The 14,139-nt window shown below is 38.7% G+C and overlaps 1 protein-coding gene across 1 annotated transcript in view; it reads right to left on the bottom strand.

Moving 5' to 3' along the window:
* The window catches only part of spon1a (spondin 1a), a gene marked incomplete at both ends in the record, with an annotated part of 54,962 nt that overhangs the window by 4,055 nt on the left and 36,768 nt on the right, over positions 1 to 14,139 (bottom strand). Inside the window, 3 exons of the mRNA XM_079165254.1 lie at positions 1,040 to 1,180; positions 3,741 to 3,942; positions 9,418 to 9,482. Of these exons, the coding sequence (XP_079021380.1) occupies positions 1,040 to 1,180; positions 3,741 to 3,942; positions 9,418 to 9,482 (408 nt within the window). The remainder of the gene's footprint in view (positions 1 to 1,039; positions 1,181 to 3,740; positions 3,943 to 9,417; positions 9,483 to 14,139) is intronic.

The following is a 14,139-nucleotide window of genomic DNA, read 5'->3' as shown; positions in this document are numbered from 1 at the left end:
GGGAATGTTTCAGTCATCAAATTATAATTGAAAAAAGTCTATATTTCATAGAGAGTTATTGTAATACCAGCCATACATGTTTTAATGATCTTTTTTTAAGCTTTGTGTCATTTTTATTTGCTGAAGAATAATTGACACTGGTGATGACTGGTCAAGATATTACACATCAGGGCGGCAGTTTTCCTACTCTCTTTTGCCACATTTCCTAACCCTCTCAACCATCAAATAAAGTCATAAAATACGTAATAGGTAATCTTCAAAAAGAAATTGTATATCACCTGCACATTACCTACTGTCTACAACTCCTAAACACATACAATTGATAACATAAATTACTTTTTTTGTTTAATTGGGAAAGCAGTAAACAAACGTATCAACCGGTGTCTCAATGATTTTCTTTTCACCTTGTGAAACACTACTCCCACCCCACACACCACAAATATAGGGAGGACATCAAGCATTGATCAATTGCTGTATTGATGGACAGCATTGAACTCACCGTCGTACCTGCTGAACAGTGATACAGACAATGGAAAGGTGTCTCTCCCCTCCTCTCTGCTTTTGAAGCTTTTAAATAATATACGTCTATAAACTTCAAATACTTCAAAACGATGGCAGACAGTAAAAGATGCCAGTTCTATTTTTATTGTATTCTAATTTGATTGATTAATCAATGTAGCATTGAATCACAAGTGTTAAGAGTGAACTAAGCAGGCAATATATGTGAAGAGGAGGTGCAGAGCTGAGTTGGGAGTACTGGCGGATCACCTCAAGATACAGCAATAAAGCAATCCGTTTTTTTTTTTATTTGCTGTGAGACGAAGGGGCTTATGACTGGGTCACTATACTGCCTTCTCCAGCTATGTACAACACAATTCAAGTATTGTTAGTATTGTATTATTGTTAGCAATCGCAATACTGAATGTTTACCTTTATGCTACAGTGATGCAATTACTTGCAATTATGATCATTATCCTGTATACAAAAGAAGCAAAGTATATATATTTGCATCAAAAGCTGACTGGTAAAACAGACAAACCTTTCTGGCAATGCGTTCCACCATCACCCTGGCCACTGGAGTGATGGCGCCCCCTTCAGGGTCATAGAAAGGACTTTGTGGATGATCCAGACTGGTCAGGGGACGGATCTTGTCCTGGTGCTCAATGGGCTTGTTGGGAGACTAAAAGAAGCACACAGAAAGACAGAAGAAGAGAAAGAAAAAACACAAAGCTGTGGATCTTTGGGATTTCAAAAATAACACACTGTCAGGATTTCTTTTTTTTTTTATCCATTACAATGAGCACAAAGTCACTCAAAGTTACACAAAGCACAAGTCATACAAAGGACTAGTCACACAGTTGGACAGCAGCCGGGAAGGAGCGCTGTATCGTACACGGAAGATGCTCTTATTAGTCAACAGCAAAGGTCTGCCAGCATGGGGCTGATAGAAGCACCACCACCAGAGGCTGTCTGGCGGCAGAAGACCAGCTCATCCTTCAACCCCCTCTGAGACCAGACAGAAAAAAACAACAGCAGTTCTGTTTGTGTTTGTGGGAGAGAGGTAGACAGGGAGAAGGGTAATGAGAGGTCACTAATTAAAAGATACAGTAAAAGTAATGGCACAGAGAATGGATCTCATTACTCTGCTATGGGCCTGTGCCTTTAACAATTTTGTAACGGAGAGCCAAATTCCCTCCTCATTTCAAGAATAGCCTTCGTTCCACTGTCCTCTGCTGCAAAATGTTTGGAAAGAGGGTTCATTTCATTAATCTTTTTAAAAAGCATTAACATGATATTTGTGTGTTAAGTCGTTATTATCAGATATATTCTCATTTAAAAAGAGATATGGTCATATTTGTTTAATTGGCATGCAACATCTACATCTTTGTAGATGTTATATGCCATTACATCTTTATGTTATAAAGAATTGTGTATTTGGACAAAAAGAGCATTAGAGTGGAACCTGAGATTCAGTTTACTCTATACCAGGTGTTACAGACTATCACTGGATTACTTTGATCCTGAAGAAAACTTCTGATGATTCTCTTTCTGTGGATTTATGATCATTTCTTTGCCTTGATGGACATCGGGGATTATATCGTAGATTAAAGATTTAGTGTGTTCACCTTTGATTGAGATATGAAGAAAGAGTGATTTAAAAGTACCAACATTTCTTTTGTGAGTTGTGTGTCATGACCTCTGCTGCAGCTCCATCTGCTGACCGTGTTGATAAAATGACCAAATCAACTGGTCATACTGCAATAACTAACTTCCTGTTGTTGTCCCTTAGACATAACAGAGTATCTTTGCCTTACATCTCTTCCTCAAAGTTTGAAAACCCCAGCTGTATACAATTCAAATTTTGCACTTTCAGTTTACAGAAAGTTTTACAGATGATTTCCTGTGACACGTTTTTGCTGTTTTTAAGGATTATGGAGTTGTCCAAAAGTGTATACATCAGACTGCAGATGGCAAGCTGAAGCTGTGTTTGCTGTGAAAAAAAAACATGAAATACCAGTGAACAGACTTTTTGAGAGTTCCTTTCAGTCTCCTAACGTTGTCATTGTAGTCCGAGTTAAAAAGACGACAAACTCACACGTTCCTGAATATGCTTGACTTGCCCTTACAGTGCAGTTCGATTTAGTCAGTGTGAACCACAAAGTGTCTGTAAGCAGGGTCAGGCGTGGTGTATAAAGGAGTGTGTGTGTGTGCATGGGGGTGTAGGTGTGTGTGAGAGAAAGAGAGAGCGAGGGAGAGAGAGAGAGAGACAGAAGAGAGAGAGCAAGATGAGGAGTGAAATTAGTCCTTGGGCCGACCAAAACAAACCAGAGAGCGCAATTCAGTGAGTTCATCGGTGAGCTTGTGTCGTCATAGAGTGTGGTTAAACATGCACACCCACAGCCTAATATATTGGTGCTGACTGGAGACACTGAGCATGCAGTAACTCAGGGTGAGGGCGCGAGGGGAAGGTGTTAAAGGCTGTTAAAGGTGAATTGAATGGGTGATGACACTTGAATTGTTGCAAACTGGCAGTATGCGAGGAGGTGAGAAAGGGAGTGATTGTGAATGTGAGCAGACAGGCAGATGAAGAGGCAAAGGTTGGCGTAAGGACAAGGTCAAAACGCAAGTGTGAAGGGAAGACTCAGCTAGTGATGAGAGTGAGGAGGAAGGTGATGCAGGGAGTAAAAAGTGGACAGAATAGCACCTTGCAGAAGGCTGTGATTGCTGTGGGATTGTGGGGTTGTAACCTGAGTTGAGTCACACATTCAAAGGAACATTTTTGTTTTCGTTGCATGAAGATGATGATGATGATGATAGAGACTTTGTTTTTCCCCTAGTTTTTAAACTAAAATAATGATCACCTGGAACATTTTACATTTGAAAAGGCTGTTTCACAAAATATTTCACTGACAACTGACAAGTAATGTGTCAAATCTTCATTTCAGTAAGTCTGTACTAAGGCACTCTCAGGGTCTATAGGCCTTTCAGAAAATTACAATTTACAATACAACTCTTCAGCGTGTGCTTTCTTCACCAAAAAACCTGGAAATAAACATAAATGCTCCACCCTTTAAAAAAGATAGAATCAGTCTTTGTACATAACAGAAGCACACATAACATAAAGAGAAAACATTCTTGAGTTTGGATTTGGAAGCAATTTACTGACATGACATAATGCTTTTCAATAAACTACATTGTTTTTGCAATTAATATCAAAATGTTTCATTGTTCTGACTGACCTCATACGTCACCCCGCTGTCAGTGCCTGCGTCCCAGGGGATCAGGTCCTGGACGACCTTCTGGACCCAACCACACTCCTTAGTACACAAGTCCTCAGCAGACATACCCACATTCCAGTCTGGACTGGGCCCCAACATGGTCAGGAAGGACATGAGGTGACGACTCCGGTCCACTGAGAATTCAGCTGAGGGGGCGGAGCGCCTGAGTAAGAGAGTGAGAATGAGGTCTGTGTGATTCAAAGCAGTATGTAAGTGTTGAGTAAGGGAGAGAGCGAGAGAGATGTTAGCTGTATCCCAACTGGCCCACAAAGGTGTGTCCTTCAAAAGACTTGAGGCTAGGCTGCACCTGTTCCACCTTAAATGAGATGTCCAGCCCGAACAAAAGCAAGCATAATGACGCATTTGGTTTCCCCTCGTGAACTTGTAAAGTCAGACATTTCCAATTGAGTCACCAGCAGGTTGACCTCAAACGGCCAATAGAGTGTGCGAGGAAAAGTTTCTGATGCAAGGTTGACAGTAAACAACAACAAAACCAGGATGCTAAAAATTCTAAACCAGACTCTGAATAGGAATGCTGTAAATATTTTAATGTAATAGTCAGTGGGAAGGTTTGTATAATACAAATAGTCCGGTATGCACAAGGTTTTTGGCCCTGAGTCCATTATTATTGGCTATGTGCCACTACCAATGCCAATCTGCTACAACCTGAAAATGAGAAGCTAGAACTCATTTCATCCTGACATGTTTTTGCCCAAGATGCCAATATATCTATTTTAAATAAATACATACACAGCAGCAAAAGATACACAATGTTGACTGAATATGTATCTGCATCCGATCACAAGCGTAGTCTATACTGAGTTTGTTAATAATTATTGATATGATTTGAATGAAAGTTTAACAGTTAGAATGTGACTCTTGTTATTCCTGAAACACATTTGTTAGCGTCAGAGATAATCCATCTATTTCAGGGAGTTAGAACTCAGTCACTCGCACCGTTGCAAGCTCACGTGGAAGTGGGAAACGTTGACTCTCCTTTAGAGAGCGAGAGACAACTGAAAGATACTTACAGTGCCAACAAATAGTGACTGACAAAGCAAGACCACATCTATCTCCACTGCACATTTGCTCTCTTCCAGGAGAGGACACACATCTCTGACAGTCAGTCTGGACCATAGATTGACAGCTAAACTAATTAAGAATGTTCCCAGCCAATGCAAGATTAAATAGGAGTGGGAAGATTCTTGATGTAACACAGACAATTCGCTAGTGATTTTCTTTTCGCTAGTGATGTCATCATGCTCAAATTGACTTCAGCTAACTCAGTCCTGCTCTTGTACACGCTACTAATTATGGCTTCTGAGGAAAAAGCCATTATCCTCTGAGAACACACGACTTGACTTGACTCTCCGGGACCTCTGCTCAGTGAATATTGCAAGTCTGAGGTTGCCACATGGATATTTGGAAATTCGATTGATTGGATCACCATGTTGCCTTACGAGCTAACAATACCAATTAACAGTTTGTGGTCAATCATTTAATAGACTGACATTTATTTAAACTGCAAGATTTTTAGAAATGGTCAACAAGTAAAAAATACAGAAAACATTTTGACAAATTTAGACAACCTTATTTTTCATGTCTTTCTACTACGCAAACATACCCTTCTATAACACACTGCACGCACACATAAACCATTGCTATCAGCCCCAAATAGTAGTTCTGATAGTGATACAAATTAAGAAGTTAGCTCATTAACGGCTGTATTGTTGTTGTTAAAAGCTTCTTATTTCACACCAATGACAACCAGCTCATTTTTTAGCTGCTATTGAAACGTAACCCACAGAACACAAAAGCAGTTCTCTGCTTATTAGAAAGGCAGCTGACAAGAGACAAAGAGAGAATGGCGAGAAGAAAGTGAGCCAGCTGAGTGTCATCGAGGTTCTGTAGCTGTCATGAATGCAACTATTTTAGTCCAGAATAAGGTGATTTGGTAGAGAATAGGAGGATACAGTGCAACAAGCTCATTTGGTGTAATTTTATTAATGACAGAGTGTCTGATTGAGTTTGATTAAGAATGGATGCAATTATCTTTCATGCTAATTGTGTTTGAATTCTGGGTTTCTACAAAAATTAAACTAATAAAATATCCTGAGGAAGTCTTTCAGTTAGAGAGGGATTTTATTTTTACAAGTAGCCTAATATTTCATTGTGAGGTGTCATGCTGGACAATGTTTCGTCAACTATAATTGTTGGCTGAGGTAAGGGTTGCTTAAAAAGAAAGAAGAGGCACTTGAAAGACATGTTGCAGTAGCCTGATCTCATACTGAAGCTACATCAACCGGACTGGCATTATTAGTGTATAACTGCTATCTCAGTGCTACTGATATACTATGAGTCTTTGTCTGTGTAGTTAGTCAGGGACATAACTAACATTTCATTGTCAAGTTCTGAATAAAGTTTCCATCTCTGCTTTCAGCAAATGCAACTCCATGCAAATGACTCGACTTCAGCCTGGGCCTCATCTCCTATAAGTATAATGTATTTATTTGTAATGTATAATGGTACAGAACAGTTTAGACAGCCATCAGAACATACCATGCTATCTGGACGAGGCAGAGCGACCACACTGCCCTGCCATATAGGGATGCTCCAATTGGCTAAATAATATTTTTAAATTATTCGTACAGTCATTTGTGGTATATAATAACATTTTTAGACTTGGTATATATTGTTTTTTACTATTACGGCAGAAGGCCACTTCCTACTCTGAAAAATAAGTATTTTTACAATGTAACTTACTTCCAAGCTGCTATTTGATCTAATTACAGGACAATTATTGTTCCACTTGAGGTTTGCGGAAGTGTGCACGTCGACTCCTCTGCGAGCCTCTGAGATCTACTTCTCTGTGTAGGTCCACGAGGACGTTAATGTGTATCTTTGAAGAATTATACCGGTCAACAGCGCTATTATAAGTTTGTTTGAGGATGGGGCAAGAAAAATAACTGACTCAGACCCCTACATGGTCAGGAAGCCGTGATGATTTGAGACATTTATTGGTTGGTGACCTATTTTATTATCACAGCGTTTTAGGACTACCGTCTGAGTCATTTGCATGGGTTGACTGAGATCAGATGGAAAATATTACTGATTAACAAAGGCATAGCATCAGATTTTAAATTTAAAAAAAGTGTGTGTTCATTCCCTTCAGAGTCAAAAATTCTGTGGCAGTGAAAGGACTATGAAGTGGAACAGGCTCGATTAGCAACAAAATGACTTTCTGTCAATATGCAGTGTGGTGCCAGAGCAATTGTAACTTTAATGGACTACATAGATCACCACAGTAAGCTATTGAGCATATTGTTTTATCTTAATTTATTAAATTATTGACTGACCTCTGTGGATGTGCTTGTTTGATTTATTTTCTAACCCTGGAATGTATTGTAATCTCCTTTTTGTGACAAGGATCTGACTAGTATACCTTATTTTCTGGGAGATATTTTCTTTACCGGCCACGAGTTTATTATTTTTTTTCTATTATGTATTGAGTGTCAGGAGAGCCACTGCAGTAGGCATACTGCTGTAATATGTGTGATAATGGCTGTCACTTCAGCTCCATTCCTTTTCCGTCTCCCTACATCTACTCTCCTTCTACATCTCTGCTGCTTTGCCCTCTGTTCTCGCAAGCACTTTCCTCCTTATAACCAAATGAAATTGCAAGCTTGGTTTAAGAAGAGGCACTAACCTAAAATGAAGCACTAGTAATGTAATTAAACCCCAGTCTTAACCAAAGCATTATTTAATCACTTCCTTATTATGTATGGTTGCTGTTTTCCTTTCTCTTTCTGTATCTTTCTCTTCCTGTCTCTCTTGTCCAAGCAAGGACTATTGAAAGCTTTATTAGACGATTATTAACTCTAATTGAGAGAAAAGCGTTGTGTTAAATGACAGCAAAATTCCCTCCGTATACAGACATGCATGCACCCGAAAAAACACAAACACTCATATTTACACTGAATAACTGTAGCACAGAAACACACACATTCAACTCTGAAACATGTTTTAACATAAATATGCATCTATGCATTTTTCATGCAGCACATTATACGTAAAGCTAATGAACTCTCAGAGGACCCTTTTAAGACTTAACAGGGTATGCTTTCCAGTTCAAACGAAGACTTTCTTTAGCCTACTTCCATGAGGACACCATCATGTAGTTATCGATACAAAGCGTCCTTCCTTTTTCTTGCTCCAAACCAACATAATGGATCTGATGTGCTGTACACAATCACTGTGTGAAACAATTAATTGGTTGCCTGTACGGCATAAAGTAAGCTAATTAGTGGATATCATCGCTTCTATTCCTGTGGTCTTTATTTTGGAGACTAAACTCATGGCCCTCGCTGAGGCCCTGTGGTTGAGGAAACAACACTGCACAGGCCTTTGCCACTGAAGTACTTCTGAGCCAGCTGAGCCAACAAGCTTCTTGTTTTTCTCATGAATAAGAGATTAAATGGTTCTTGTGAATTTAGGAGTAAATGAGCATGCACACTGTAAGCATGTTGTGGCTGGCAGTTTCAGGGCACCTTTGAGCTGGGTTTTTACTGATCAGCAGGCTCTGGGTCCAACTTTGGATACTAACTTCTAACTGTAAGTTCTGCCACCTAAAACCTTAGGACCTACGGTATCATATGTGGGAATCATTTCTATTAAGTGGTTAGAATATTTTGGCCCATCAACTACAAAGTGTGAATGCTTTATATAGTAAGTGTTGATTATCTTCAAAAGCATGCCATTATGTTTTTAGATTGATGTCTTACATTGCAGTAACTTTAACTTGAAAACTGCTTAGGACAATCCATCACAGAGGACATATCTCCTAAGGAGCATGCTGAACATGTTCTGTGCCCTACATTGTAATGAGTGCATCTGGCAGATAAGTGACTGATTTACTACGAGCTTAACTTCAAAACACGTTAAACAATATTGTCCAATTTAAATAAAGGAGCCGCCACGACCCAGACGCTACAGAGTTGCTAAGAGTGATTAAAGTATATTACAAATTCACAGCTGGGGTGAGACAAGTACTAGAGGAACGTTAAAGCTAGTAATTACGCTGTGTGTTAAAGGTCAGTTGTCAATCAACAACTTCCTACAAACCACTTAAAGGTAATCCTGTTTTTACATATGCCTTACTTCATAAATGTATGCCATGTAAGAGTTACATGACACTTTAGACTTAACAGACAGAACTACAAAAACAGCACGACTTTTTACTTGACTGCTAAGTTCTATACCCCATCACTCCTGATGTCCTCCTGTCCAATGTAATCTATTTTTCTTTTCTTCATTTAAGCCTCTCACATCCAAGACACTAAATGTATATAATTATAATAATCTATAGTAGGATATAGTGGGTCTTCTGTTCTCTATGGTCTTGAATGTCATGGACAGCATATTGATATACAGAAGACCCCTATGATAGCTTTACTAAGATCGAGAACAGAGGAAGACTACATAATACTGTAATTTAAATTCACATTTTTGAAAACCACTGGGTGCGTGGAAACTTTGCATAATTGTGAAAAGTAGATGGTTTGATTATACTTGCAGAACCAGCAGCAAAATCAGAAGCAGATGTGTGATGAGAATATGATAATCAGGATATATTACTTACACATTATGTGGTTGCCAGGCTGGCCACTGTGCTTTCATCTTGATGACTGTCAGGACGTCATCACCCTAATGAGGAGGGACAGACAACAAGACACAAAGGTTCAATCTCGGTACATTGAAACAGTTGACGATTGACTCTTGAACCAAAACGCTTAAAGGGTTCATGTTTACTGTAAAGTGGATTTTTTTTTCATTTTCAAACTTTAATCTATAAAGTCATTATGGTCAGTGGATATACATGGTCTGTGTGGTCAAAAGAGCAAAAGCAAGGTCCATTTAAAAGGAGTCCAATCCAAAGCAAGAAATCTCTCCCAATCTACTTCACACTTCGCCGGAGTGTTGCTGTGGACCTAAGGACGCGCATTATCGAAGTTGGTGCAATCTGTACACGCGACACATTCAATAATAATAAACTTTGCAGTTCACTTTTGCTGCTGGATGTACTAACGCTACAACCAAACTCTTCTTCACTTCTCTGGACTTCTGGGTACCAACAAACAGCCTGCTCCAAACGGGCACGTGTCCTGACAACGCTGCATGCAGCAATACCAGGATCCAAGCAATCTGCCCGTTCTGAATGGCCACTCCACATACGGGCACTGCACTTGTATCAGGAAACCTAAAAATACTCTTTCTTTTGAGCTAGGTTTGTGTTAAAAGTGGAAAATTAGACTGTGCAGTATTTACCCTCAGGTACTAAGATAGTATGCAGAGGACACATGAACACATGAGGATGAGAATCTATCATGGTGAAAATGAATTCTGCCAGTGTGAGGATCGATCAAACTTGCAACCTTCCAGTCAAAAGCCCACAGAGGGGCAGAGGGCACAAATCTTCTATTTAGACAATGCCAGACAGATTAAGTGATTACTTTACATGCACATTGTTGCTTTTATTAAAAAAAAGATGTGTGAGTATATTCACAATGTGCTAAGTTGTTGCAATAATGTTAGTAACCCTTTCTGTGGTCAGAAAATAAAGTTTGTTCCAGTAACCCCCCCCCCCCCCCCCCCCCCCCCCATCTCTCTCTTTGTGTTATTGAATTTCATTGCAGTAAATCTGACAGGCTGATAATAAGCACAACAGACTAATCCTATTTCAGATTCAAGGATGTTAATGATGGGATGTGCTTGTGCAAAGGATTCACAACCCGACACAGTATTACATTATTTGGGAAGCTTCTAGTAAACATTAGTCAGTGAGATACTTGCAGAACAATAGCTGCTGACAAGTGCGAAAAGTCAAGGTGCTACTTCTGGTTTGGGTTTTCAGGTGAATTCACACAGTGACCAATATTTTTGTTCGTTCTTCAACACAAGGCAGCATGTTTATCTCTTTTGAAGATGCACTAGAGCTGTGCCAGTGCAACTTCTTAAGTTACTGCAGGTAAATATACAGAACGAGAACATTTTGGTTTTATCTCTTAAATGTGATGTAGAACAGATGTTTTCATTAAATTATTTCCCTGGCTGAAGTTGAAAAGAAAGGAGCTTGGAGGTTTTTTGAGGACTAGAGCTAGCGAATATTGCTGTAAGACCTTTAGAGAAGCAGATAACTCACTACCAGCAATATCCAAGACAGTGACAAGGATTGTGAGCAAGCTAAAAAAAAAAGACCTTCGCCCACCATTGAGTCTTTTGGCAGCCATTTGCGGAACCGATTTAAACCGTCAAGATGCGACTCATAACTGCTGAAAATGACAAATTTCATGTTTTGCAACTCCAGCCCCAGAAACAACATCAGTTTGCTCAGTCTTTCTCTTTCTCTCTCTACTTTGCTCTTGAACATCCCACAATAACCATACCTGAATGGCGAAACAATAGGACTTTCAATCAGCTTAGCCTCCTAGAATTCTGAAAAACTCTGCTATATAGGTGGGAAAGGGTTGGAAAATGCTTTTTTTCCATTATGAAGTGATAGTGAAATATCAAAGTGGGGACTAGTGTGTGGATTTTAAAGGGGTGCAACTCTGAAAATAATTAGTTTCTTCTTAGGATAGGACAAGCTGGACTCTCCTCCTTCCCCCAAAGTGTCGGTGAGCAAACTTGTTGCAAGATTTATTTATTTATATACACACTCCCAAACAAGAAACACTTTCCATGGATGAGGGAAATCAGCTAATTACACACAGAAAATGCAATTAAGCAAACTGACCAGCTTGTTTGTGGTGGCAGGACATGGACATTAAAATCAAGATGAACCTTTTCTATGATTTTTGTTAAAAAAAAAACTTACCAAGTTAACAATTTCCTCTGCACTAAATTGTATCATACAAGAGAGGATATTCATCATGAAAGCCTGTAAAGCATCAAGCCTAAACAGAACTACGTGTGTATTCACATACACACCCACCACTGCCAGGACCTCCCCCACATGCCCACCAGTAATTCCTGTGTCACAGAGACTTAAAATCTTATTGAAACGTTTTCATAATATTTATACTCCCCAACGCATCATACCATTGAGCTAAACTTCCCCCAACATGTCTATAAAACAGGGTACAGAATCTCACTGTTGGCTCTCATTCCCTTCAGCCCTAATTGAGTCTTCAGTCAAATGTAAGAAGTCTCTGTCCGATCAATAGAGAGGATGTAATCCAATATTTCCCATAATTACTTACTAATTACCAGAGACCCACCACTTAGTAATTCCCTAGACATTTTGATGGAATGGATATGTTTTATAATTAATTGCAGACTTGTCAGTATAGTGTCTGCAGGCTGTAGCCAGAGGATCATCTGCCCCTCGGGACAGTACTACTCGGGACAGTACTGTCATTTTCATCATCACTGATCTTCTCTTTTGGTGAAGATGTATTTGTAGCATCAAAATGTATTATGTTTATATTGTATTTGATGCTAAAATGTACTTGTCCTGTACGGTCTGTTACAATTTCACAGGTATAAATACACACAAAGGATAACTTCTGATACATTGGGTTCAGTTTCTTGTGTGGCAATTTTAATTTAGAATTTACTTTTAAATGTTTTGCGCTTATGTTGCTTGAGCTGAACACTCATATTTTTCATCTTAGTCACTGAAAGATTCATGCAAATCAAGAGCTTTACACAAGCAAGGAGCCTCCTTAATCACCAAAAGTACAACTTGCAAACTTCAACAAGAATATTAATCTACCAAGCCAGGGACCCTTATTGGACTGCTTTTGACAGTGATATGAGTTGTTACAAATCCTGAGCCATTCCTTAATCTTTCCTGGCATTGTTCTAGCAGAAAACATTTATGATGTTGAGTTATTTCCTCCATTTGAAAATAATTACAGTATACTTCTATCGACGTAAAACATAATAAAATGGAGACAATTGATGTAGATTCATTTTTTAATTTCTGTTTTACATAAAAAATATAATGTATACCTATTCACACAAATTTATTTAATTTCTCTGTTTATGTAATTCAAGCAGGGCCAATCCTGCAGCTCTCCTTGAAGGCTACAGGCACTTTGTGTCTGTGGAAAGACACAGGATGTTAACAACTCACCAGATTGCCATGAAATTGGTAAGCATACTCATGGTCCCCATGATTCCCAACGACTCTGGTACCCTGACATTTTATTGAACAACATCCTCAGGTCAGAGCTCCCCCTTGACCACTGATCTGGTGACAGGGGTTATATGAGTAGTTTTTTTTCCACAACAAAAGAACAGCCTTGTTTTTGTCTTACCAACAATACATTTACATAGTAGTGATATATAAACTACAACAGGAAGTGTTGCGCTTTCAGTCTATACTCGAGGTATGCTCCTTTTAAAGGGAATTAACTGAAGAACATTCAAATGCAAGATTTTAATGCTTTGTTTTCAGATGTGATTATGATTCTTGCCACTGTTTTAAATTCCTTGTTTATTAACTAGTTTTTTCTTTTTTTGTTCTACTCTGCTGATTGTGTTCTTATGAATGTTTTTTGTTTTAATAAGAGATTTTATTCTCAATAAGGCTGCCTGATTAAATACAAATGTATATATATATCACATCACCAGCAATCTATTATCTATCATATGGATAAAGGAATAATGATTTAATCATAAAAGTAAACCTATGCATGGTCAACCCCCATACAAAAATATGTTGAATTCATACCATTCGTTACACATTGCTTCAGCATTAAGATTCTGTCACATCTGCACAAACTCTCACAAAAAGCAGGGCTTTACTTGCCTATGTTGCAGTTTGACTTGTGTAAAGTTTGAAATTTAGCTGTGCAGTTTATCTCTCATGCATGATAATGTGAACTGTCGTGTTTTGGACTCAAGAGAGGAAGCAACAATATTTCATTGTGATCTTCCATTAGAGATAAACATATTAAAGTATGCTGCCATGAATAAACTCACTTTTACCGCTTTACACAACTTTGCTGTTCGGTTTAATGACTGGTAGCGCTGACATTTATTGGCTTAATGACACAATGTGCAACAGATCATAATAAAAAGTTATGACCGCATTTGCATGCGTTCATTCAGCTCAACAATTACTATGCCTGTGATAAAGATAGGCTTTTTAAAGAGTGCCCAAGACTTAATGCGCGTATGTTGGTATGTTTGTATATATATATTTCTTGAGAACTCCTTCTACAAATCTTTGAGCAATCGTCACCAAATTTAGTACATCACTTGTTTCACTTCCCTAAAATCAGTGAGCGTATAGCCTACAGGAACAGCTGCAACTCAAAGTGTGTACGTTTGGGCCACACTAACTTATAACAGT

This window comes from Pholis gunnellus, assembly GCF_910591455.1.
Source record: "Pholis gunnellus genome assembly, chromosome: 1".
In the NCBI taxonomy this organism is placed as follows: Eukaryota; Metazoa; Chordata; class Actinopteri; order Perciformes; family Pholidae; genus Pholis; species Pholis gunnellus.
This window is presented reverse-complemented; position numbering and strand designations above follow the sequence as displayed.